The 25218-nt window shown below is 39.4% G+C and overlaps 1 protein-coding gene across 1 annotated transcript; it reads right to left on the minus strand.

Moving 5' to 3' along the window:
- Positions 1-7: 7 nt before the first annotated feature.
- Positions 8-24237, minus strand: rnf17 (ring finger protein 17). Its single transcript, XM_014471493.2, has 38 exons — positions 24168-24237; positions 23114-23226; positions 20902-20999; positions 20710-20797; positions 18686-18775; positions 18443-18546; positions 17772-17940; positions 17346-17422; positions 16025-16099; positions 14849-15129; positions 14660-14752; positions 14250-14408; positions 13052-13223; positions 12832-12973; positions 12566-12753; positions 12316-12445; positions 11456-11609; positions 10806-10921; positions 10426-10543; positions 10209-10326; positions 8784-9044; positions 8382-8529; positions 7801-7913; positions 6860-6950; positions 6623-6744; positions 6307-6481; positions 6025-6136; positions 5706-5869; positions 4660-4779; positions 4490-4570; positions 3297-3419; positions 3151-3207; positions 2884-2994; positions 2439-2562; positions 1598-1733; positions 449-635; positions 245-349; positions 8-150 (listed from the first exon to the last, which is right to left on the minus strand). Exons 1-37 carry the CDS (start codon positions 24235-24237, stop codon positions 254-256), a joined length of 4776 nt encoding a protein of 1591 aa, XP_014326979.1. The 3' UTR covers positions 8-150; positions 245-253.
- Positions 24238-25218: the final 981 nt, after the last annotated feature.

Genomic DNA, 25218 nt, shown 5'->3' on the forward strand with positions numbered 1-25218 from the left:
ACCCAAATGGTCATGAAAACATTGGTTATTTAAACTCAACAGTCAAACATGAACAGATTGATGCAACTTATTTCCCCCCCAACAAGTATAAACTAAGAGCAGCATTAATAAAACAATATCTGAAGCCCAAAACAATGGGAACAAGAATACCTGGAAAACAAAGATGTATTGTTCATGAAAACATGCCAAGTTTAAAGACCCCAATTAAAGAGTTCATTTTAATTTCCGAGAACTGGAAGCTCACCTGTAAGTTTTAGTCGAGCTCAGCCAATCCGCTGTTCACCAGAGGCAGATGGACCAGCTCTCTGTCCTCGTTGTACAGCTGAACTTTGAGCTCTGGCTCTCGTGACTGGGCGGAGAACGAAGAAAAATCAACAACCACTACCAGGATTTATTAAAGTCGACACATTTCTGCTTCTTCTTCGTTGGAGACAATCATGTTACTTACAACAACAGTTGCTGTGATGTTGTTGTGCAGCAGATCTGTCATTTCCATCACAGCCTTCACGCTCCACGCAGGGCAGTACGGCAGAACGTCTCCGCGCCGCTCCACGCTCGGCGCCTTGAAGCCAGCGACTTTGACTTTTATTGCGCGTGTCGGAAACAGCAGCAGCTCAGATGGCATTTGTCGCAGCCTGGCAGGAAGACAAGATTTTGAAGAAGAAGGAAAAAAAAACCCATCTGTGTCTACAGTACGTCACAGCTACAAGGGTGTATCTTGATCATTTGAATTTAGAAATGAGTTTCCCTCAGTGAAAATAATTTGTTCCACCTTCCCTCAAAAATCTGCACACCACTCAAAATAGTCACTTAATCCTATGTGGAGAATATATTCTGCCAGGCCAAAGAAAAGGCCGACTTTAACTTTAATTACAGCACAAAGTTGCTGCGGCATTGTTTCGATAAGGTGCTGTAATGTTACAAGATTCATTTGCATCCAGTGTTGCACTAATTCTTTCACTAACTTCACATGTCAAGAGAGCAGTCAGTTAAACAGGAGTTTTTTGTTTTGCAGGGTTTCAACTGAAACCACAGACCACATGGAATTTAAGACCTGTATCAGGACAGAAATGGACTAAACAAATAAATCATACGGGTTAGCAACAGAAGTGAGCTGATGGCCAAGACGAACATCATTTAGCCAACAGGAGATAACTTTGCACTTACCAGTGATGGACATAAAAAAAAGCTAGCTAGCTCTACCTTTGCTAGAAGACGTCTGTACGTGACTTAAACAGAAAAGTCCTGTGAGGGAAAAAAAAAAACTACAAATACACAAGATTACAATAAAACATAAGACCTGACATGAATGTATTTAAGACCTACTTACTTTTTTTAAAATCAAATTAAGATGTTTTAAGACCTTAAATTTAGACACATGAGTTTAAGACTTTTTAAGGATGTGCAGACACCCTGGTTTGGGTAAATTAGCAGGTCTTGTTTCAATTCTAACTGGTATATTTGATTCCCCTCGGATTATATGGTCTACATCAAATTGTTGTTGCACCAGATAGATTTTTGTCTTGGAGTCAGAAAACTTGTTGCATTTCAGTGGAACGTTTAAAAGAAATGTTAAGGCACTGTGCAAAATTCATACTTGCTGGTTGGCAGAGAGTCGTCAGATCCGAAATCTACATGTTGAACCAAGATCACGAGAGGCTCTATGCTGGTGAACTTCATCAGCCTGGCCCGGTAGTACTTGCCATCGCTGTACTCTGCCAAACATGGACCACCTGAAAACCAAAAATAGGTATTTAAATGAAGTATAATGTGTCAGTACCCATAGGAGCAGAGTTACACCACTGAGACCACCTGTAGATTGAGTTGAACCCTAATCTACTATGACGATCTGCTAACGCAGAAAGATCTTGAGATCACAAACAGATTTCAGACTATAAAAAACAAACACTGCACTGCATTCGCCTGCCTATTTACGTGTTACTAACTTGGAATGTTGGTTCAGGCTGCAGACTGTAATTAGTCCCCACTAGACATAATTTATTACAGGAAATTCTTTTTTTTTTTTTTTACAATACTACTACTCCCACAAGTATAATAATATCTTTGGTGATTAACCGTAACCATGTATCCTGGATATTGCCGTCATTGAATTCTCAAAATCTCTAATTTCAGGCAAAAACGTGCGAGGAGATAAATATTAAATAACAATAACAACAGAGCCTTTCAGAAGTGGCCTGTATGCTCTACACGTTTTCAGTAAGAAAACATTATGACATGAAAATTATAGTTGTTGGAAAAAACAAAAGTCATGTTGCACACCCCTAAGGTAATATAATTGATCTTAGCATACAGATATGATTGAAGTCAAGTCCATGATTTCAAGATGCCAAGAAGAAGAAGCCTCTTCACAAAAACCTTTAATAAGAAACCTCTGATTTCTCCTCATTAACAGGTAAGGAAATCTAGAGAAACATTACCATATGGAAAGCTGGTCAGTCGGGGCAAAGAGGTGATGTTCGCATTGATTCTAGTCAAAGCTTCGTCCAAAGAATCGTCCATCATCTCTGAGCCAGCCATGTCCTTCAGGGGCCACAGGAACAGCTACAAGACAGGGAAGGTGAAACACTATTAATAAACTACTTACCAGCTGTAAACAGGCAGAGATCTGGCAAAAAATCAGCAACAACCACCATATTTTTAAAAGGCATGCAATCTTATCAAAGGGCCGGTATCCTGCAACTTTTATTTGTGTGTCTTCTGAGTAAAAATGATCATGACTGCTTACTGAGGAGCTGATTCAACCATTTGATTCAGGTGTGTTGGACCAGGGCTGCAGCTAAAAGTTGCAGAACACCAGGGTTGAAGACCCCAGATATATGGTATTCCTACACATTTGATGCAACAGTTAAGCTAACAGATAACCTCATTGGGGGTCCACAAATGTGTGACCCTGACTTCAAAGTGTTCTCCCTCTAGTGGCAGGTTTGGGCTAACAAAGGACCCCAACACTGGCTCTTCTGGGCCCATTAGACTCTGAAAGAAATAAAACAGAACAGAAAATATTTTTCATATCCAACCAAATAAGTTTATGCTATATAATTTGGTAAATGTCTGCCCAAAACCGTATATATGTATACAGCAGCTAAAGGAGCTGTTCTTGAACCTGCAGCCATAATTTTAGGTCCAAACCTCAGTGTTGATATCCCAGACATCCAGCATGGAGGCAGGAGGCATCACTACCAGACTCTGCAGACGAGCACAAATATCGCTAGGCAACGGAAGGTGGTGAAGTCCGCTTTAGGAAAATCAAAACAGAAAGCATCATGGAGGAAGACCTTTTCTGTTGAGAGAGCGCCGTCCATGGAGGCGTGTTCGTTGTGACACAGAATCCTGCTGAGACTCATCCCATCCAGGAAGATCTCCACGGTGACAGCCCCCCGGGGCTCAGCCGGCAGCGCCTGGCAAATAAATACACACTGGATTTCAGACACTACTCTGTGCTGCTTACTAATCACGCTGCTAATGCTTGTAGCTAATATCCAATATGTAACTTCACAACAAAGAGTAGCAGGGAGGACAGCACAACACTAGGACAAAATGAAATTGCTCAATATTTCCATTACGTGTATATATTTTATGTTTTCTTTCTTCCTGTCTTTTACTTCATTATATGTCCTTTGTGAGCGTCAGAATCTCAGCGACTGATATCACACTTAGCCTGTCACAATAAGCAATTAAACAAATTAAAATAAGCTCGATCATTTCCATTCAGATGATCAATCTTTTGTGAAGGGCAACAGAGACTTCATGATCAGTTACTTGTAGTTTTTATTTCCGGTTTATTTATTATTTTTGTTTGCTGGGTTTTATTTGGGGCTATTAGCGACTGTCAAACAAAGTCGCCGAGCAGCTGAATAGGGGAATCCTTGTTGACGCGCCAGCTGATCAAAAACGCCATTCCAGGATGCAGTTAAGATGGTTTTATTTTGTCATATTATCAATATCCAAGAACAGTGTCCAAAAAAGCATTAAAACCGGATCCGCAGGTTTAGACAGTGATCAAGGACAAAAAAACTATATTAGCATAAAGCGGTCAGCAAAAAGTAAAACCTCCCCCATCACCCACTCACTAAAGTCACTAGGGCCCGCAACAGGTGATCTACAATCACTAATAACACCACGTGATCCCGCCCCTCACCTATCCACAACAGGGGCATTTAAAATATCTTCCAGGTCCAGGGTTAAATGTTCTTTACAAAATTAAAGTTTGAGAGAGCAAAACTTAAAATGGTCTCAAAACAATATTATTATTTATTGCGACAATTTATTGCCCACTAAAAATTGTAATTGTGACCGGCCTATGTACCATAAGCCTACCCAATTACGAAAATATACTATTGGGATTTGCATGCATAACAAATACGGAACACAATAAACACTTTTCTATTGTATTCTCAGACAAGTTAATATTGTGATATTGTTTGGTTTTGGTTTGACATTTTGCATATTACTCCAAAGTATACTTTACCACAACTTGCATGCCCACGGATCGGTTCAGTAACACCTCCCTCATCAAAGCTACTCCGTCTCGTTGCCATTTCCCACCAACCTAACGGTCCAAACGTGAAACGACTGCAGTAAACAAAGTGAAACAAAACAAGCAAACCAAAAAACAAACAAAACGAGAGGCATTCTTACAGGGTTGATGCCAAAGAGCTGGCAGGGCATGCAGAGCTGAGGAACCTCCACACACAGTAGCATGGGATACACATGAACCACTGGGATGTTCTCAACCAGACCGTAGTCCACATATTGTACCTGATGACACAACATCATGAAACTTGGTCGAACTTTACTATAAAAAGCCGCCAAGTTAGAGAAACTCATTATAAGGCACTTAATAAGGGAAATTAATGGAGGTTTGATGGATTAATGAATCCATCGGTTCCATCCACTCAGTCACATCCACACTTAAGGTTTCATATATCTGTGTTTGGGAATGCACACTGAAGATTAGGCCGGCCATTTTCTTTTTCTGCTGATATCACAACAACAGTCACTATACAACAGGAATTCATAAAACTAATTTAATTAGTTGGAAACAACATTTTAAAAATCCATCTGAAAACATGCTTCTCTCTTGAAAGTAACGGAAATTAGAATACTCTAAAAATCAGTAATTTTCAACACAGTGGTGTTTTTAATCCTGCATAGTGACTCTTTGCCTAAAATTGAAGTAAATCAGTCCATAGATTTGTTCGGGATATTCACTTGTCGTTTGTAATTGGAGAAAGACAAAATCGGTTGCTGTCAATTACAAACTGTCGTGTTCTGTGTTTTCTGTGTGTTAATTTCGAGTTTTCGGTGTCTCTGTGTTGTCCTGTTCTCCCCTTAATTAGTTCCCAGGTGTTTCTTGTTCCCTGATTACCCCCAGTGTATTTAGTGTCACCTGTGTGTCTGTTCTTTGTCGGGCCCTCGTTTAATGTGCGTGCTGCCTGTTGTTTGGACTGTGTTTTTTCTTTATTAAAATCAACTATTCATCCTACCTGGGTCTACAGCGTCTGCCTCACCACCCCTCACCGCACCATTCATGACACAAACGTTTACCTAATACTTGACATAATCTGTTGTAGTTGTCCAGTTTTTGTGGTTTGATATTCAAAATAAGTTACCGGCTATTAAACCCACTTTAAATGGTTCATAGTAATAATCCAACTTATCTTGTTTCCACAGTTCTTCCTGACCTTAACGTGACCTCCCAGCAGCTCCAGCACCTGTCCCCGGTACCACAACATGTCTGGTCCGATGACGGCACAGCCCTGGACCAACTTCCAGGTGTAGGGCTTCTGTCTGGGTAACGTCTTGATGCTCTTCTGAATCCCTTCCTTCAGTTGTTCAATTTGATACTCTGAGAAAAACGTACACAGACAAGATAAGTACGTATGAAATATGAGTATATTAAGCCTCATGCTCCGTCCTTAGGTTTTTATCTCAAATATATCATCTTTGCAGTACGCGTATTCCACATATTATGTCTCATTCTAAGGGATCTCTTTAGTTTACCTGCACTCTGTGTTCTGGCATAAATGACACCATCGTCTCCAATAGCAGAAACATTGATGAGGATGTGACCAGGACACGGCAGCTCTGGAGGGTTGTACATTGAAGTCTTCACCTGTACGTACAACCATACACACATTACGCTCCCCTGTTCTTTAGCTTCTTATCTACATTATTTTATCCCCTACATGGAATAAAACCTGTAAATATGAAAAACTTAAGCGTAATTTAAAAGAAAAATAACAAGCAAGCTATTGTAGAGTGAGTTTCTCACTAATTAGTCACCTTTTCAGCTGTTATAATTGAGCGAGGGAATGGTTTTGGAGGAATGGAAGCAGATTGGGTGGAAGGGAAAGGAGAAACAGATGGAGGGGAGGTGCTTTTCTCTTTTTCACAACTTTCTGGGTCAGTGGCTGGAGTCTGGGTATCAGTTACTTTGGGCTTTTGGACAGCTGTGGCCCTGCAACAACAACAACAAAAAGCATGAATATCCTGAAGATTAAAAACACAGCAAAGCTTCAGGCAAGCAGTCAAGTCTTTCTAAAGCTGAGACAGAAAATGGATGTATTTGGAAATTTACTATTCATGACAACACACGGACTTTGGCTTTCTTTCCCGGAAGGCGAGGCCTTCGTCGACCAGGAAGTCGGCGATGCTGATGTACTCTCCCATTCTGTTGGAGCAGGACAACGTGACGGGCAACGGATGCTCCTCTGTCTCCTCCTAAACGAGCGCAAATGAGGCCATTACATACGAGCAGACGGCGTCTGATAGAGAGATGCAAAGTCATTCATTTCCACAGAAAGAATAAAAAGAAGAGGAGAGGAGAGTAAGACACCTTGATTGTCATCAAAGCTGAAGCTCCTGTCAGGTAGTAGGAGATCAGGTCACAGGCTGTGTCTGTCCAGGTCGATCGGCCGCCTGTTGGCCTAACAGATTGAAAATGTCTCAATGTCAAAATACACACATTTTATTCAGAATGTCTAATATTCAGTAGTTCTATTGAAATTGTCAAATTGATACAAGTGCCTTTAATAATATAATTCAACTTTTGGTGCCGTTGTAAATTTAATCATGTATGTTTTACCTTACTTTGTCCAAAGGGTAAGGTATATTTTTTATTGAATTAATTTATTATATAAGTTTTTATTTTATAAGTTTTTTCTTTTTATTTACATTGGCAATATTTATCTCTAGTGGGTCTTCCTTAAAAAAAGAAACAATTGATTTTCCTCAATACAGGATTCAAACTCATTTTGTCTTTCTGCCATACATTCAGAGACTCCACCTTTCAGAGTTAAATATAAATGTGGATATGGCAAAAACAGAAAAAGGAAGGGAGGAAGGATACAAGTAAGCAAGGATATGTTTGGCAAGAATTAAGAAAGGAAGCTAGGACACCAAAAGGAAAGGAGGGAAGTAGGACACAAAAACAAGGGAATGGAGAGGGAAGTGATGTAGAAGACAAAAAAAAGGAAGTAAAGACACATTGAAGGATGGAATGGTCACAAGAAAGAAGAGATAGTAAGTAGGAAATAATGGAATGAAGAAAAAAAAAGTTAAGAAATACAATGACAGAACTCTGGAAGAAAAGACACAGAGACAATAGTAAGAACACAAAGGAATAGGGAAGCACATGAGGAAAAAACGAGGAAAAGACTGTCATGACATATAGAGCAGAATAAAAAATAAATAGAAGAAGCAAAACAATAAACAACTGACGGACATGTAGTAGAATAATATGTTGCTATGATCATTTGACATGTTAGCATAACCAACCTGATGTCATTCACAGTACACTCTATTGCCAGGGAGCCGATCAAAGAGGACGGAAGTGGGTACAGGTTACTGACGTGGATCTTCACTTTGTTGCCATGGTCACACCGTCTGACCTGGTACCATTTAGTAGAGAGACAGTGATCATCATTTGATGCCACCAATGAAGTATTTCAAAAACTCTACAGGGGAATCCTGACACCAAGTTTAGGTCAAAAAGTCACCCACTCGTCACAATGAAACTATCCTCCTTCTATGGTAAAGAAAGTAACCAACTCATTTAAATGTACTCTTTCAAATTGCAGTTTGCTTCAGTTCTTGCTTTTAAAAATCCCTGTATGCTGCTGTAGTGGTAAAAGCTTAAAATAATTAACTAAAAGCTCCAAAAACTTTGCTACTCACTGCTCCAAGAAGTGTGTGTAAACCTTTTAATCACAGCTGTGATGCGTCTCCTACACTCTCCAAGTACCGTAAAAGTTTTCAGAGATTTACTTACAACATCTTAACAAACCTCTCGACAGTTCTGCGGTGAAACAGCTGCAGTAAACTGATGTCAGAAACAAAAGTCTGTAGTGTGTAAATACTTCTGCAATGTTGTTTGATGTGACGTCGCTGCAGATCCGTCCTCTCTCCCAGACTCCATTAATGTTGGCAGCGCAGTACATGTCCGCCTTCCACACAACTTCTTGCGGCTCCATTAGGGCACACTCCTGCTTCACCAGTTCGCATATTCTACACAAACATTAAAATAAACTCATGACATTTACTTCAACAGCAAGATGCTTGTCACAGATTTATTGACGTCCTGAGCTTAAAAATTCAGAGTTGGACGAGCAGCTGTAGCTTTGCTTTCTAAATCTGTAGTTGAGATGTTTGCTGGCAGTCCCTCTCAGTTCTGGTGAATTGGGTTATTTTATAAACACAAAGTAATTGGATCTTGTAGATTTAGACATCATGTCAAACACGAGTTAGTCATGGACGGTCACCTTTTAAGCTGAGGGTCAGAATTGGTGAGTCGGACGTAGAAGCTGCTTGGTGAGTTGACGTGAGTGACCATGACTTGGAGGTCTTTGCGCTGATCCGGCAGCTTCAACTGCGCCTGCAGCTCCACAGGGTCGTCGATTTGCTCCTCAATAGTGACGTGACCCGAAGATTCGGCTTTCACCGCACCTGCGCCCAGCTCGAGCGGAGGATCCCAGACAGTGGATTCGGGACGAGAAGGCTTTTTGCTTTTGGTGCTCTGCTTGCTGAAACAGGAAGCAGTGGGGTCAGGAACGGAAAGAAATTTGTCAAATATGGAGATACTGTAAGAGAGGAAGAGGGAAGAATGAATACAGAATACGATAAAAATATTAGTCTCTGCACTTTACGTCTTCAATCTTATCTTGCTTATTTATATTAAATTCAATTGAGAATACTTTACTGATCCGCAAGGGAAATTAAATAATATATAACATATTGGTCTTATAGTCCTTTCACATATGATGAGCAATGCTACTTGCATAACAAGCAGGCAGCAATAAGTGTGTATGTGCAGCTCCTGAATAAGCAAGAATATTTAAAGGGGAAGTATTATGTTACCTTTAGTTGTTATCAAAATGCTGAATACATCAAATATTACTTAGAAGAATTTTTACTTTGGAATATATCATCTTGAAATTGGGGCTCGGTCTCTAAGAAACTTCTGCTCCTTCTGAAACTCCGCCTTCTGGAAGTCATCACAAAAATCAATCCTCTATTACTCCTTTAACAACATTTTTACCAGTGTTTCATTGAGATGTAGCTCCTATATTGAGCTCAGCTGATGCTCAGTTCCACCAGGTGTTTGCTAATTTCTGCTGACTAGTCTGAAGGAGCCGGGTGGGGGAGGAATGCTCTGTCAGGCGGAAGTTTGGAAACTGCAGCTCCGGGGAGGAGCTTCGTCCTCGAAGGCGGAGCTACGTCCACCAGGCGTTTTTCACACAGCTGAATGGTTGCCATGGAGAAACAATTTCTCAAACATTCATGAAAGAATCGGAGCAATACTCTAGGTATGATGAGAGAATAACATTACAACATGATGTAAAGCTTAAAAGAAGCTGATTTAGCAGAGTACTACCCCTTTAAAACTGATACCATTATATAACCTTCTGCTTGCAGCTCATGTCTTCATCTTCCTTCTCAGTAACTGAGAAGCTTAAGTTTGTCTCTCATAGCCTGATAAATACACATTATATTCAAGACGAAGCTAAAAAGTTGCTGTTTTTAGTTATTTTTATCCAGCAACCCAGCATTAGGCTGGAACATTCAAACAATGAAGTAAAATCTGTGGTAAAATACTGATACTAAAACATATATTCCTGCAATCTTTTGTTTAAATTTTCTGATGTCATCAAACTACAATTTGTCCAGGTACTTCAGACAAGAATTACCTCTCTTTAAAGGAGACCAGATTTTCTTTCACCAGCAGCTCAGCTATGCTGGTTTTTGGCTGGTTCACTCCACCCACAAACACTCCAAGGGGCAAAGGCTCAGTCTTAGGTACTTTTCCTGGAGGAACAGACTTAAAATCAGTGACAAAAACTTATCTGAAGTAAGGATTTGGTACGAGAAAAGGAAAGTTTCTAAAAGAAAACCCCCAGTCAGCACCTTTTGCCATAACAGTGACCAGTTGTTGGTGAGCAAGGCTGATGAATCTTTTGGTGCAGGCTTCACTCCAACTCTCTCCGTCTAAAGGAGTAACGTCTGCCAAACAGCAGTGAACTGCCTGGATTTAAGAGGAACACGTTCACTTTAACTGGGGAACGCACAAACATTCAGAGCATTAAACAGAAATTACATTTTTGCCTTTTCTGTTTAAAAACGTCAAGTACTGAATCTACATTGAGTTACAACGGTAAATTCAGAATCATATATTACATTTAACTTAGAAATAAGGACAGTAGGAAACACACACACTCTTTCAAAGCAACCTGAGCATTTTATGTAGCTGCTTTAGTGCGGTATGTGAGCTTTTGTTGTGCTCTTACCATGGCAGGAAGAGCAAAGAACTCATCTTTGATCTTCCTCAAGTCACTGACTGACAAAACTTGCTTATTGCCAAAGTCAACATATCGAACTTCCACCTTTCGTCCACCGGGATGGCCTAAAACCACACAATGCATATCAGAAAGGCAAACATTCCTCTCTCCACATGCCTTAAAAATAGTTTCTGTTTGAACAGAAACTACTTTGACAACATAATTAGGGGAAGAAAAGAAAAAAGCACCTAGAAAAAAACAACTGTTTTAATTTTATTTAAAATTGGTTTGTTCTTACTGTGGCAGATCTCAGAGAACTAAACAGATCTAATGCAAACCTAATTTGACTGTTCATTTGAAGGGAATATTTTACCTTAATTGTTTTGCAAGTGTTTATGTTTATTTCTAACCTAGTCATTTAGAGATGTGCTGTATAAAGATTCTCACCGGTTGATTTTGAGCCTTAGAGAGCCCAGTATATATGATTATTATAAACATAATGGACCATAAATCCAACTGAACTGAAAACCACTTGCTTCACTACATGTTAGTGAAAATTAAGTATCAAAAATAAACACATTAGCTGCAGCTGTTACACAGTAGGTGTAGCAAACATTATAAATGCTACAGCAGCACTGCCAGGAATAAGATATCCTTACTTATGACTTGAGCTCTGTACCACAACTTGTCTTCAAAACGAGCAACGCAAGCCTGTCCTATTGCAGGGCAGTAGACCCGGAACTCCTCGTCTTTCAGTGCATTGTAGTAATCCTGAAGCTTGGCTGACAGCAACAGGGACTCCATGTTGTCAACCTGTTGACAAAGAAGGGATACAGAAGTGTATTAAAACAAAAATAGTGGACAGGAGTACCGTATTTTTCGGACTATAAGCTTTTTCCCACGCTTTGAACCATGCGGCTTTTAGCCCAGTGCGGCTTTTCTGTGGATTTTTCTTCAACCACCAGTGGGCTCTTTAGCAGGAAGTGAATCATTGGAAATCAAAATTGGAAATCAAAGACGAAAGCGCTAATTTTCATTTAGAACAAGCAAATACTAGGAGCAGGCACGACGGAGAAATGTTTTCAAACTCATAACCCCTTATTATGGAAACCAAACCACACAAAGAAGTTCATATGATCCAGCTTTTAAATTGAGGACTATCAATAAGGCAGTACAGGAGGGAAATAGCGATGCTGCACGTAAACTCGGCGTGAACTAATTCATGGTTCGGCGTTGGAGACGCAGGGTTGGGTCCTTAATAAATAAATCTGCTGCGTCCTTGTGAAAAACCAAGAGCAGCGGAGATCCCAGTGGCTTATAGCCCGGTGCAGCCTACATACGAACGTTTCCAGTTTTACAAAAAAACTTTGTAGATGCGGCTTATAGTGAGGTACAATCTGTAGTCCGGAAAATACGGCATATAAAGCTGTCGTGACTTGAACCTCCTCAAAGTGATGATTACAGGAACAGTTCTGGGAAGTTGTTTTGGTTTTCTATCTCTGGTGTCTCGGATTCATACCAGCTGGATGTAGAAGTCCGAGAGGTTGTTGATGTGGCTGACCACAGCATCGAGCTCTGTACTGGCTTCCGGATACACAGGCGAGTAGTACATCAGAGGCTTCCTGCCCAGTGTCACTGGGGAGTAAAACCTATGGTAGAAAAGCACAATTATTTGGGGACAAGTCCTGATTCCTACATCTCAAATTTGTAACAAGTTTTTAGCACGTCATACATGCTTAACGGTAAAATAAACACATGTACAGGTGTACCTAGCCACCTCGATGAAAACGAGGTACTCCCTGACGGAGATGGGAACGTCAGTGGATTGCTCCAAGGGAGCTTTTCTTAGATCCACCAACAAAGAGTCTCTGTCCTGACCCAAAGGTCGCATCTCCACAGCAGCAGATCCAACCACACAGCAGAACTCAGCCTTTGCCTCTTCGCTCCAGCCCTCTGTCTGCACACACACACACACACTTTCAATTTCATATCAACCATTTGACGCTCTAAACATCTGAATCTAGAGTGATCCTACCAGGTTATATGGGACCAGGTCTTTCAGTGAACATCTTACGGCCTGAGGAGCAAAGTTTTTCAGTTCTATGTTCACAGATTCAGCCACTTTCCTCAGGTGGTTGTTCACAGCTTTAAGTAAAGACTCGGCAGCCGCCTCCTCGCTGAGAAAAAGAGTAAACATTGCAGTCGTATTATCAAAGTGAAACAAACAAATAAAGTCTGGTCGAATTACAACATACGACTGGATGGTGATGCTTTTAGTGAACCCATAATCTGGGAAGAAGACCCGCAAACTGGCCAGCTGGGTGACGGGACAGGCCTTCACAGCCTTAACACAGCTTTTCTGAAAGACTTCAACCACTGTGGCGCGGCACCACACCACCTCCTTCCACTTCACAAAGACCACGGAGCCTGGAGACGAGCAGGGAAAACTACAATTAAACATCTCCGTAGAAATATTCACAGACTAAGGGTGGCAGAAAAGAAATGTATTTTGTCTTTTGACACATCAAGACACAATTATGACTCGACTGACAAAAGTCAAAACTCGATTATCCTAATGTTTGTTTACGATCAAATCTGAAGAAATGCAAAAGGCGGATCTTTTAAGCGTGGCACTCAGGTTTCAGGTCATATGCAGGGACACCGAAAGGAAATCTTTTGAAATAGAACAAAAAGGAACTCTATTCAGGATTTTTGCAGGTTTCACCAATTCAAATTTAAGGCTTTGAAAGATTGTTTTAAAACCATTATGAATGAAATTTAAGACCTATATCACAACAGAAATGTACAAAGGAAGTGAATAAGTGGGAAAGATAAACTTAATCCACCCCACTGGCAACAATGCTACACTTCCCTAAAGAGAGACAAAAATACTAGCTAGCTAGCAAGGGCATATTAGCAGCTTGAGTAATGGATGCAGACGTAATGAAGACGTCTGCGTGCGACTCAATCGTTTACCTGACAGAAAAGTTACACAAGAAAAAATAAACTAATTTGAATATATGAGATTAAATAGTCTAGACACAAATAAAATGTGAGATCTGTGACTAAGGTATTTAGGGCCAAATTATTATTTTTTCATTAATTTAAGACATTTTAATTTAAGTTTAGAGACATGGATTTAAGATTTTTTAAGACTCTCTAAGGATGTACAGAAGTAAAACCACACTGTAAACATTAAGCCCTTCAAGCTACAATGCTATATATTCCAACTCAGGAAAAGACAAACTTGTTACAAAATTATGTGTCAACTATTACTGCGAAGGAACTGCTACCACCGAGAGTCATGTAAAATCAAGACTTCTGCATTACGGAGTGGTCTTCAGCCTCAACGATGTGTCACTACAAGACAGTTGCACCGCCACTTAAATATACTACTAACGATTACTTTTGACTAGGAGCTTGATAAAGTGCTACGAAAAGCGATAGTCTGACCTCTCTCCATGGTGTCTCCCAGTGTAAACTGGCAACCTTCTCCAAAGCAGAGTTTGTTAATATTCCTTGACAGAACCTCACTTTCCTTCTTCTCAGCCACATAGCGGACGTAGAAGTGACTTGGATTCACCACATGGGTCACCACCACCCAGTGAGTAACTAAAGCAGAGGAGAACAGCACAAAAAAGTGACTGAATAAAACTCAATGAGACGGAAGAACTGAATGGACAACATTGAGAAATGAAGCGAGCGTCAAGTTCAGAGTGTTTGAAGTTATTTTAAATCTTCTATATAGTTCCTAGATTAATCTTCCACTCGTATAGAATTGCATTTTTATTTGCTGGATTCAAATCAGTGTCTTACATTTACAAAAAAAAGTTGTAATAAAGATCGGAGAGCTGCTTCCTAACCTTCCTTACACTTTTTGTCACGGAGCAGGTGACATTTTCGTCTCTTTTGGGTTCTCCACTCGTTGTTGGCCATTTCAGGTCCAGTTGGAGTCACTATGGAAAGACGTAATGTCAACAATAAAACCCAAAACCTCAACTACACCTGAATCTGACATCAAGTTAAAAGTGACAGATGACTGAGCTACACACCAGGCTCTGGGTTATCGTCGAAAAATTCCTCAATAATCACATCTGGGCTTCCAAGGTCTGAGAACGAGCTGTGGGGGGAAAGGCTGATCTTAGGCCCAGGTTGTGGGACCAGATGGGTCCCTTGAGCTGATGATCTACTGGCCCCTTGGCTCTCTGGCTCCCATTTTTCTGGCTTGCTACTGGGTAGATTGGAGCAGCCGTTTCTGTGCTTGAAATGTTTCCTTGAAGAGCTTTTGATGGAGATGTTTGATTGGTGGCTTCCCACTAGCTGCTTGGTTACACTGAAATAAAAAGAACAAAATGCAATTTGTTATTATAAAAAGAAAAAAGTAAACAAAGAGGAGACTATATGTTGGAATACAAACAAGCACAATATACCAACTGACTTAAAGTGTCATGGCTAACAAATAACAAACAAAAAATCAGAGCAGATGTGGTGTTTTTCCAGTCATCTTAAGCCCAGCTCTGAAAGTTTAGGCAATAGTACACAAAAATCCAAACTTTATAAATTAAGGAAAATATGTTAAGGATTCCAAAAAGTAGCATAAAGTTGCAGAAAAATAAGAAGAAGCATTGTTAAGTATTACATAGAACAGCGGCATCAAACTCATCTTCATTTTGGGCCATATCAAAAACCTGAAAGTTGCTAAAGACCCAAAATGTATTAATAAAACCCACTAAACTATTAAAAATATTGATAAATAGCTGTTTGTTTCAGTATTCAGTGTCTTAAAATTAATCCTGGTTAATCCATATAGGATTTTGTGAATGTTTTTGTGTTTTTTTTTTAAATCAAAATCTCGCTGGCTTGTGGCACTAATTGAAGAATATTTGATGCTAAATGTGACTTTTTATCACTCGCCATGTCGCTCACAGACTACAATTTGACATCAAGTAAGGCTGAGACAGCAATCACTTAAACCCAATGTTTTTGACCAATTTTAAGAAAATTTTGCAGTAAAAAATCAGAACAAAATGTTTTGCTGACTTGCTGTGTGGATTTTGTAGGAATTTTTCAGATTTGTGAAAACCTTGAGGGACTAATTCATGTAATTTGGAGCTTAAAGGGCCACATAAAAAGCTATGCCGGGCCAGATTTGGCAACCGGCCCTTCAGTTTGACACATGTGCCATAGAATCACACTGTAATTATTTTTAAAAAATGTTTTAAACTCACGCGTTTGAGCCGCAGGCCTCCATTTTCAGAGACAACATCAAACACCGGCTCACGTTCTCTGACTGAAAAACACAGCTGTAACATACAGAAGAAATACAAAACAAATATAAAATACAAAACTTCATATTCCGTGAACTGACACCATTCCGTATGTATTTAGAAACAGTTTTTTGTTTTTAAGCTCCGTAATTCTTACATGCGCTACACATATATAGATGTGACAGCAAGAACAACAAAACAACAAGTGGCCGACCCCAGTGTTGTTTTTAGAGTTGTCAATTTTAATTGAGCTCACAACTTTAAGTCAAAATTCACACAACACAGAATTATGGCACTCCACACCTGACTTGGTGTACAGACCACATTTGACATCACATCTTAAAAGTTTTTGCTTAGTAGTTTTATATGAAATTCAATCTAGACCACAGCTGGTCATCATCTGTTTGAAAAAGCTTCGTCTATATTCACACTAAGGCGTTTTACTGAACTGTCTTTCTTCTTTTTATAACTATTTGGGTACTGGTCCATAAATTTCTCAAATACCTAGCTTTAATGTCTGCCACCTCCCCCTGAAAGACCAGTGTTAACCTAGTCAGGTTAACTGAAATAAGGGATTTATTCAGGCTTCTCCAAAACATCGTCGTACCCAACAGCATACCTGGCTGTATGATTACGCTCACTGTCCATTTGAGAGAAGCAACTTTCTGTCTGAGAGGAATCTGAACTTTGTGTTTGCATGAAATGTTGGCCTTAATGATGAAAATGACAAGAAATAAAGGCTTGACATTTCACTATCTGTAATGAATCTATAAAATAAGTGACAAACAAATATTAAACTTTTTCATGATATTCTACTTCAAGAATGAACCCGACTTGTTGACCCAAAATTTTGTTACTTGATATATTTCAATTTTCTTCATGACAACACAAAAAGGACTGTCTAAAGTTTTACAAAACAGCAACATGTGTTAATACAATTACAAACTCAGATGTTATGAATGTACCTATCAGAAGCTAACAAAGCCGTGACATCATCATCTGGGCTTTCCCAAATTGTTCAAAGTGATGCAAACTTCTGACTAAATAATCTGGCCTTTAGCAACCACAAATAATGTTAATCCTAAATGATCTAAAGCAGGAAAAGAATATTACATTGTGATTTCAGATGGAGGTTCTTTTTAAACGTGTGTCAATATTTAATTTCATCTTTAACTTTAAGGATTTTTAAAGAAAAGATTTTGAAGACTCTTAACTGAAACCCAAAATTATAAGAAAGCTCTACTTTACTGTGACTGTATTAAAACTGAATCTGGTTTCAAACCTCATTCCAGTTCCATCAGTGATGCATTTCAAATCAATGGCCATCTGATCCACTGGTGTCTGCAGTGTTTCTAAAACCTATTAATGACAGAAACAACCAGCATGATAGTTTCGTTCTGTAGAGGGTTACATCCAATGACTCAGAAATGCAAAGCTGTTCAACACTGTTAAGTTGTAAGTAGCATACTGCGCATGTGTTGGATGTAAGGTAATGGGAGACAGGGCTAGAGCTGTAGTTTTTCATCCTGTTGTTAGAGGAGCGCATGTTGTTAACTATGTCAATGGCGACCGTTAAAAGTCCATTAAAGTGGATGCCAACATCAGTAGTGTGATTATTGAGTCAACGAACACAACAGCTTTACATTTCTGTGAGGTCTAAAAACGGACTCCAACCGTGCAGGATTTCAAACGCCACCAAATCTCCAACCTTATCCAGGATGCAGTACTGCTCCAAGAAGGGAACCCGGCGTATTTCTCTGGCCATCTGCATGGCGATCTCCAAAGCTTTAATCCTCTCCTGGACATGGGACACCACTGCCTGGCTGGAGGGAAACCGTGTCTCCATTTTTTTTAGCTGGTTCAACTGTGTAGCTTTCCTGTTGACCAACAAACTCCAATATCATGACGGATTACGGAGATATTTTGGAAATGTCAAAAAATGTTAAAACTAATCTATTGCCTTCAGACTTTTAAGCAGAAGAGGGAAAAATCAACTAAATACTTAGACATCTTACTTTTGAAACTAAATGCAAGATCATATTAACAAGCATACTCAAGTTTTCCCCCAGAAAACTTGCTAAACTTGGTGGTTGGGTGCCAGGGCAGTCATTCATCCAGCCGCCCGTCGTGTTTTTGAGTTAAAACATTTTAAATGTTGACAGGAAATTTGAAAATATCACTTGATAAATATGTGTTATTGAAAGATTGAAGATTAATACCTGAAAACCAACTATAAAGTCTTAAAAATGCAAACATTTTAAAAAGACTTAAATAAATAAGCAATGCTTAGCCTGGTGGGGGAGGAAGTAAAGCCAGCTGGCCCGCCAGGCTTATAATATACTGAAGAAAACCCTGCATACTCTGTGTTGTAGTTTATACCATTTCTGAATCGCGTGCACAGCTTTATTTGAGGCCTGGGTGATCTCCATCTCCAGTCGGGTTCTCTCTCTCTTCACCTGCTCTGCCAGGTCAGCTGTCAGGGTCTGCCAGGTGAAGACCAGTCAATCCACACAACCATATACCAGTAAGAGCCTCAGACAGGCAATTCATAGAGGCATATTTTGTTTCTAGGAACTATAACAATCATAAAAATCTGATTATTAGACACAGTGCTGCTTTTACCTCATAGATGTTTTCCAACTGGGCAAGATTTTCTGCAGCCTGGACCAATGACTCATCTACTGTCTTCTCAATCTTCTCAATGTCTGCTGCCTACAGAAAACACAATTCTCTGTTCAAACCAGTCCGTTCTAAATACAAAATTTGAATTTAAATTTCTATACAGATGAAGAAAAACAGTCACCATATTTTCCGCACTATAAGGCGCACCTAAAAACCTTCAATTTTCTCAAAAGGTGACAGTGCGCCTTATATATGGACCAATATTGAGCCACAACAGGTCTCGCAACTACGCAATGTTCTTATACCTCAACGAGTCTTTGTATACTGTTTGTTTAATAAATAATAATAAAAACATTTTAAAAAGGGTCTTGCAACTACGGTAAGCAGCCGCCGACTTCATTTTCCCCGTAGAAGAAGAAGCGCGCGGTGCATGCTGGGTTTTGTGTAAAGACCCCAAAATGGCTCCTACTAAGAGACACGCTTACGACGCAGAGTTTAAGCTCAAGGCGATCAGTCAGGCAGTAGAACAGGGGAATAGAGCAGCAGCCAGAGAATTTAACATGATCCAATCAATGGTGCGGAAGTGGAGGAAGAAACAGCTGTTTATTCATTTTGGGAATGAACAGAGTTTTCAGAACGCTGGTTTGTAATCTATTTATAAAGTTTGACTGACCTATCTGACTGTTTTGTTGACATTCCCTTTAGCGCAGCTCCATCTAATGGATGCATAACGTAACCCCAGCCTCTAATGTAGCGTCTATTCTATGCGCCTTATAATGCGGTGCGCCTTATATATAAAAAAAGTTTTAAAATAGGCCATTCATTGAAGGTGCGCCTTATAATGTGGTGCGCCTTATAGTGCGGAAAATACAGTAAATGTCCAAATGTTCATGTAGCCTCCATCTTGAACTTGTATTATGAATACATTAATCTGTCCAGATTTTGTACCAAATATTAGGACATGAATGTAATCAAGTAAAAAAGTTAACTCTCTCTTTTTTTTTTTTTTTATCTCTGAAGTGTAAAAAATCTTTCACCTCATACACCAAAAAATAGAGACTCACCACTCATGACCGAGCTCAAAAAGCACTGTTAACGTGAGAAGTGAAGGGTTTTTATACAATGTAGGAAAAAGGGAGTGTGAGTGTTGATTACATTAAGTTTGAGGTTTGACCTCTTTTCTTTAATGTAGATATGTGGTCATACTTTCTGATAACGGCATCGGAATATGCAATCATCTGAAGTTTACTTTAATGACACTTCTCTTACGATATAATTTATATATTATGCAATGTTTAGAAGAGCCAATAATTTGCAACAGTCTGTGATGTTTGATTCCAAGTGGTGGTGAGAAATGGAAATAAAATACCACGTGCACCAAGCCGTTTTCTTCAGCTAATGTAAATTAAATCCTATTTGTTTTTCTGTTGACCAACACTAAACCACATTCAAGCAAACATTTGCTTCTTGTTCACAATTTGAAGGCAGTTCAAGATGTGCAAAAGAATGAGCAACTCCTAAAGTTACAATAGGGTAGCTATACGATTAGGTGCCTGCTTAAAAGAATATGAAAAAAGCTGTGTGTTTAGCGTTCTTAATATTGTAAATTTGAGAAGAAAATGCAACTAAATAAAAGTTTTTCTGTATATGTTTAAAACAGATAAAACAATGATGGCTTTATTTTAAGTTCACATTTTGTAAATTAAAGTGAAAATCAAGAAAATAGTTTTTTTTATTTCTGGATTCTGATGCAAAACAGTTTCTGTCTTATACTTTTGTGATCACAACCATTTAGTCATGTACACTGCAACGCTTAGTAATTGTAATAATAAAAAATTAAAGGTTCAAATTTGTTTTGTTTCCTTCTGATTATTCAGTTTTAGTTTGTAACATAAGTACTTCCAAGATATTTAAAAAAGACAGGAACAATCATTTGTAAAGTATATTTTAGGACAGATTTATTGACAAAAAAACAAAAAACAGGCAACTTTAAATAATTACGGCAATAAAAGTTTAAAATTTACCTGCTTCACAACGTCACTGTTGGAAATAGTGGTTGCACGAGGTGATGATCTGTTCTTCTGGCACACCTTTGGTCCATTGCAGCGGAGGCTTTAAGAAAAATGGATATTAAAATTATGTATAATTTTCTGAAATCAAAACAGAAGAAAACAAGTTATATTTTGGTAAAACATGTGTAAGGAAAACTGTTTTACCTTTTGATCTGGTTCATCTCAGCAGTGTAAATCAGACCTATGATTCTGCTTTCTTCCTGCAGGCCATTAACCCCCCCTTCTGGAAGGGTTGCAAAAAACTGCAAATACATAGTTCATCTTGTTAACATCATCATTGGTTTTCAAAAGATTTAAACACACAACACTTGTACAAGCCCACAAATGTTTGAATTTACTAAAATGTTGGCTGTCTTATAAACGCTAAAGGCGTCTAACTGTTTTCAGTAACAACAGAAAATGACCCTGAACATTAAGCTCAACTCAAAACAGAACAGTTTTCAACAGCGTTGTTTCTGCTCCTGGAAAGAACAAGTCTGATGACTGTTGGAGTTCATTCATTTTTGTCTCTGTGCTCCACCAGGTCCGTTTACCAGTTTCAGGACCACATCAGAACCCCTGAGTGTAAACTACCTTGAGAAATAATGAGATTTGGTTATATATAAAAGCAGGCTTTAATGCTGAAAAATGGTAAAATGTTACAAGCCATACAAATGGAACAGATACAGAGTTACATTCACCGTCCAGCGCCGGGCCACACTTAAGCCCTTTTTGCACTGCAGGGCCCAGTTCAAACTGGTCCTATTGGTGCTATGGCCCTGGTCGTTTTGCATTGAGCAGGATACGTCACGTAAATCGAATTCTTGCTAAAGCTACCCAAGCGATCTCCCCAGCGACCGCAGAACGGTTTTCTTCTTGGGTCTCCCGTCCCATTTTTTTCTGTATGCACTCATGAGTGAGGAAGCTGAGGGAAACATTTACCTCAGCTTTACATTTAACTAAAAAAAAAAAAAAAGTCTCATCTGAATGTTGTCTCTGAGTTGGACTCACGGCCAGCTGAACTGCCGCTGGGGATGCGGAAATCCCCTCGTTCACAGCCTTGCCGACTTCTGATCGGTTCAATTGGAGAGATGTTATTTACATTTACCATTAAAATCTTTGGCTGAAGAGGCGATTGTAATCCCAGTGTAGGGTAAGAATAGATTATGACGAGAATTTATTGATGCAGCATATTGAAATGACAGCCATCGAGAAAGTCTAGTGCTCCTCTGATCCAGAGATCTGATCTTTGTCCCGCCCCCGCAGCCAATGAACCAATCAACAGCTAGGCCCGGTCTGGCGGCCCGATTGGAACTACAGCTCTTGGAGTTCCAGGGAGCTGGGTGGTACCGGGCTGGAAGTGCTAATGCAAAGCCGGCCGGCCCAGGTCGACCAGGGTCCAGCAGTGCACTGCAAAAGGGGCATTAGCTCACCTTATGGATGGAACCAAGTGAGGCAAAGATTGTAGCGCGAGTTTAGCTTTTTATTCTTCTCCGCAATCAGTTCCCTCCCTGAAAGGTAGTCTAATCAGTTTCAGTCTGTTAATGTATGACTCAGGCCCGCAGCATGGGCTGGCATTGCCCGCCCACGGAGTCAGCCTGCCCTTCCCGCCCCCCTGGACTGGAACCTGTTTATTGTTTTTACCTATAAGTGGCCAAGTCTCTGTTATTCCTACATCGATTTGACACAGTAAGGGCTTCTGCACTTCTCATATCTGTGCATTTTGTCACCCTTTTTTAGCAGTTAAAACTGTTTAATCTGTTAACACGTTGTAACCTGTTTTCCGAGCCGCCTTTAAACGCAACATGAGCGCTAAGACTCTCAAGCTGGGTTTGCCTGTCCGGCAGCGAAGGAGACCTGCTGCACACACACACAGGTGTGTGTTAGAATCATAGCAGCAAACCAGCAAAACGCAAAAACCTTTAGACAGCATTTTCCCCCAAACCAACCGACAGAGTTGAATAAAGCTGTTGGATGCAGGTAATGTTAGCTAAATGATGGCTAGCTAAAACCAACACAGCACTTTAAGCTTGTTAACAAGTAGCCTGTAGGCTACTGATGTTATCTATGTCCAAAAGTGGGTAGTACTTGTTACATTCACTTGAGTAACATTTTTGGAAGGCATAAGAGTAGTTTTACTGCACTGTACTTTTTTCTTTTACTTAAGTCATATTATTATTGCTACGTAGATTCATTTTGCCCCTCTTCCCCCAAAATAAGCCGATGCCCCCAACCCTGTTAAACTCGTCTGGATCCGTGGCTGGTATGACTGCCACACATAAACATAGTCATGTAAGCTGCAGCGTGTGAATGTGTAAGCAGTTAAAAGAGGCTAAAAGAGACAGAGGAAAAGATTGATCCAACAACATGACTTTACCTCACAATCTGGACATCTTATGGCACCTTCACACTGAATAGACACAAGGCAGTTTGTGCAGAAGATGTGGCCGCATGCAAGTATACGGGGCAGATTACCATCGGTTTCATCCTCTGAAAGGTGGTAAAATGGATAGAACAGAATAAGTACTGACTACAAGAAGGTCTACCAGATTTAATTCATTCAACATAATGGGAACAACTTTCTTTGGTTCTAAAAATGAAAAACATTCATTCAAATGCATTTTAAAACAAAGTACAGTCTCACTTCTCTTTACGATTGACTATCAACTTATAGTTAAAAACCTTTTAAAAAATAGTAATAATGATGGGAAATCATCACTATAAGATATGTGTATAACTGCATGTTTTCCCTCAGCCCCGATTCACTTAAACTGAATGTATATTATGGATTAGCAGCATCACAATCTAGATGATGACACGCTGAGACTAGCGAGAGCCCAAAGAAATGTTATTTTCATTTCATAGTGAAATTAATAGGTGAACGTGATTATTTAGTGCCTGGATGTTTAACTCCGCGGGTGAACTCGCCTCACTCACAGCTACAGCTAGCTATAACAAATCCCGCTGTAGAAGAATAGACCATTTGTTCCCGCCTTATTAATTTTGATAGAACAAACCAAATAAAGTTCCTTCCACACTCCGATTAAGGAACTACCGTACATTGTAGCGTATTTGCAGTTTTTAAAAAAAGGCGCAAGTAGCTGAGCCGCCTTTCCGGGAAGAAGACGCATCACGTCGTTCTGTGACTTAGGCGGGTATTTTAGTATAATTAGCTTCCATTTGCTAACACCAAATGCTCTGGGTAACACAGTGGTTACCCCCGTCCTCTAAAAAAAACTGCAACTATTAAGAGTTACTCATAATTAATACGCATCTTTCGTATTTATATTTTAAACGTCTGTGCACGCGCACTGCTAGTAAGTGGCTAAAAATAAAAATTAGCCACCTGCTGGCGCCACTGCTAAGCTAACTTCATGTAAAACGTGATACATCGAAGATAAACGGTATTAAAATCATTGTAAATATCCTACCCGGAAGTTTAAACGCATTCCCACATAATTTGCAAATTGCAGCACTGGGACTGTCTCCTTTCTCCATCATTAACGTCGCCAGAAGCTGGATTTTCCCTTTTCTGCTCCACCTGAGATGGCGCCGCGCAGGCTGCTCACGTCGTCACGTGACTATACAGGTGCGTTCACGGACGCACGAGAAGCGCCTTCAATTGTTGTAAACACTTCTATGTTATTCGCCATATTAAAATAAAACACATAGGTAAACATGTACATATCAATCTTCATGCAGATGAAACTATCATAAAATATACAAACGTTTGTTCCAATGTTAGCTTGACTTGTGTCACCATGTATTAACACATTGTGTAACGCTTGTATATTTTATTTTTTTTACCAGTAAGACTTCTTACTCGTGAATTTATTGACTCATCTAAACAATCTGTATATTTTTCCAAAGGTATTTTTCTTTGTTCTGAAAAAGACAACATACAAAATGAACATCAATGTCTTTCTTTAAACCTATCAAACACGGTGGTGTAAAAATGTATTAATTTTAAAATAGATTTGTAACGCCATAAGCATGTACAGCTTACAACCTTGCCACTTTTCATCCTTATCAACACAAAAATCACTTCTAAAAATATGACCTCACTTTTCTGACCACATCCAATACATTTCATTTTACACATTAAATTATCAAATGATTTGGGTTGAAAAATTGGAACTTTGAACAATTATTGACTATGACTAGTCAGAATTCCCAGAGGAATTGTATATAATATGCAAACATTAATGTTCACAAAAACATTTGCCCAGTAAAATGCTGTAGAAAAACAAATATATCAGGCAGTGTTTTTACGGACACATGAGGGCGCCAAAGACTAAGTCAGACATGCGGGGCTTCCGCGAGATCCCTCTGAAAATTTGGAAACATATTCTCTTTCACACATGAAATATGGAAACATTTGCTACTCACATACCATCTGAAAATAACTAAATATACACGACTGGAATCACGTTTATCGTAGTTGGAAATAGGATTCTTTAAGTCCTCTAGAGTTCAGTGTGA

This window comes from Xiphophorus maculatus, chromosome 7 (assembly GCF_002775205.1).
Source record: "Xiphophorus maculatus strain JP 163 A chromosome 7, X_maculatus-5.0-male, whole genome shotgun sequence".
Lineage (NCBI taxonomy): Eukaryota > Metazoa > Chordata > Actinopteri > Cyprinodontiformes > Poeciliidae > Xiphophorus > Xiphophorus maculatus.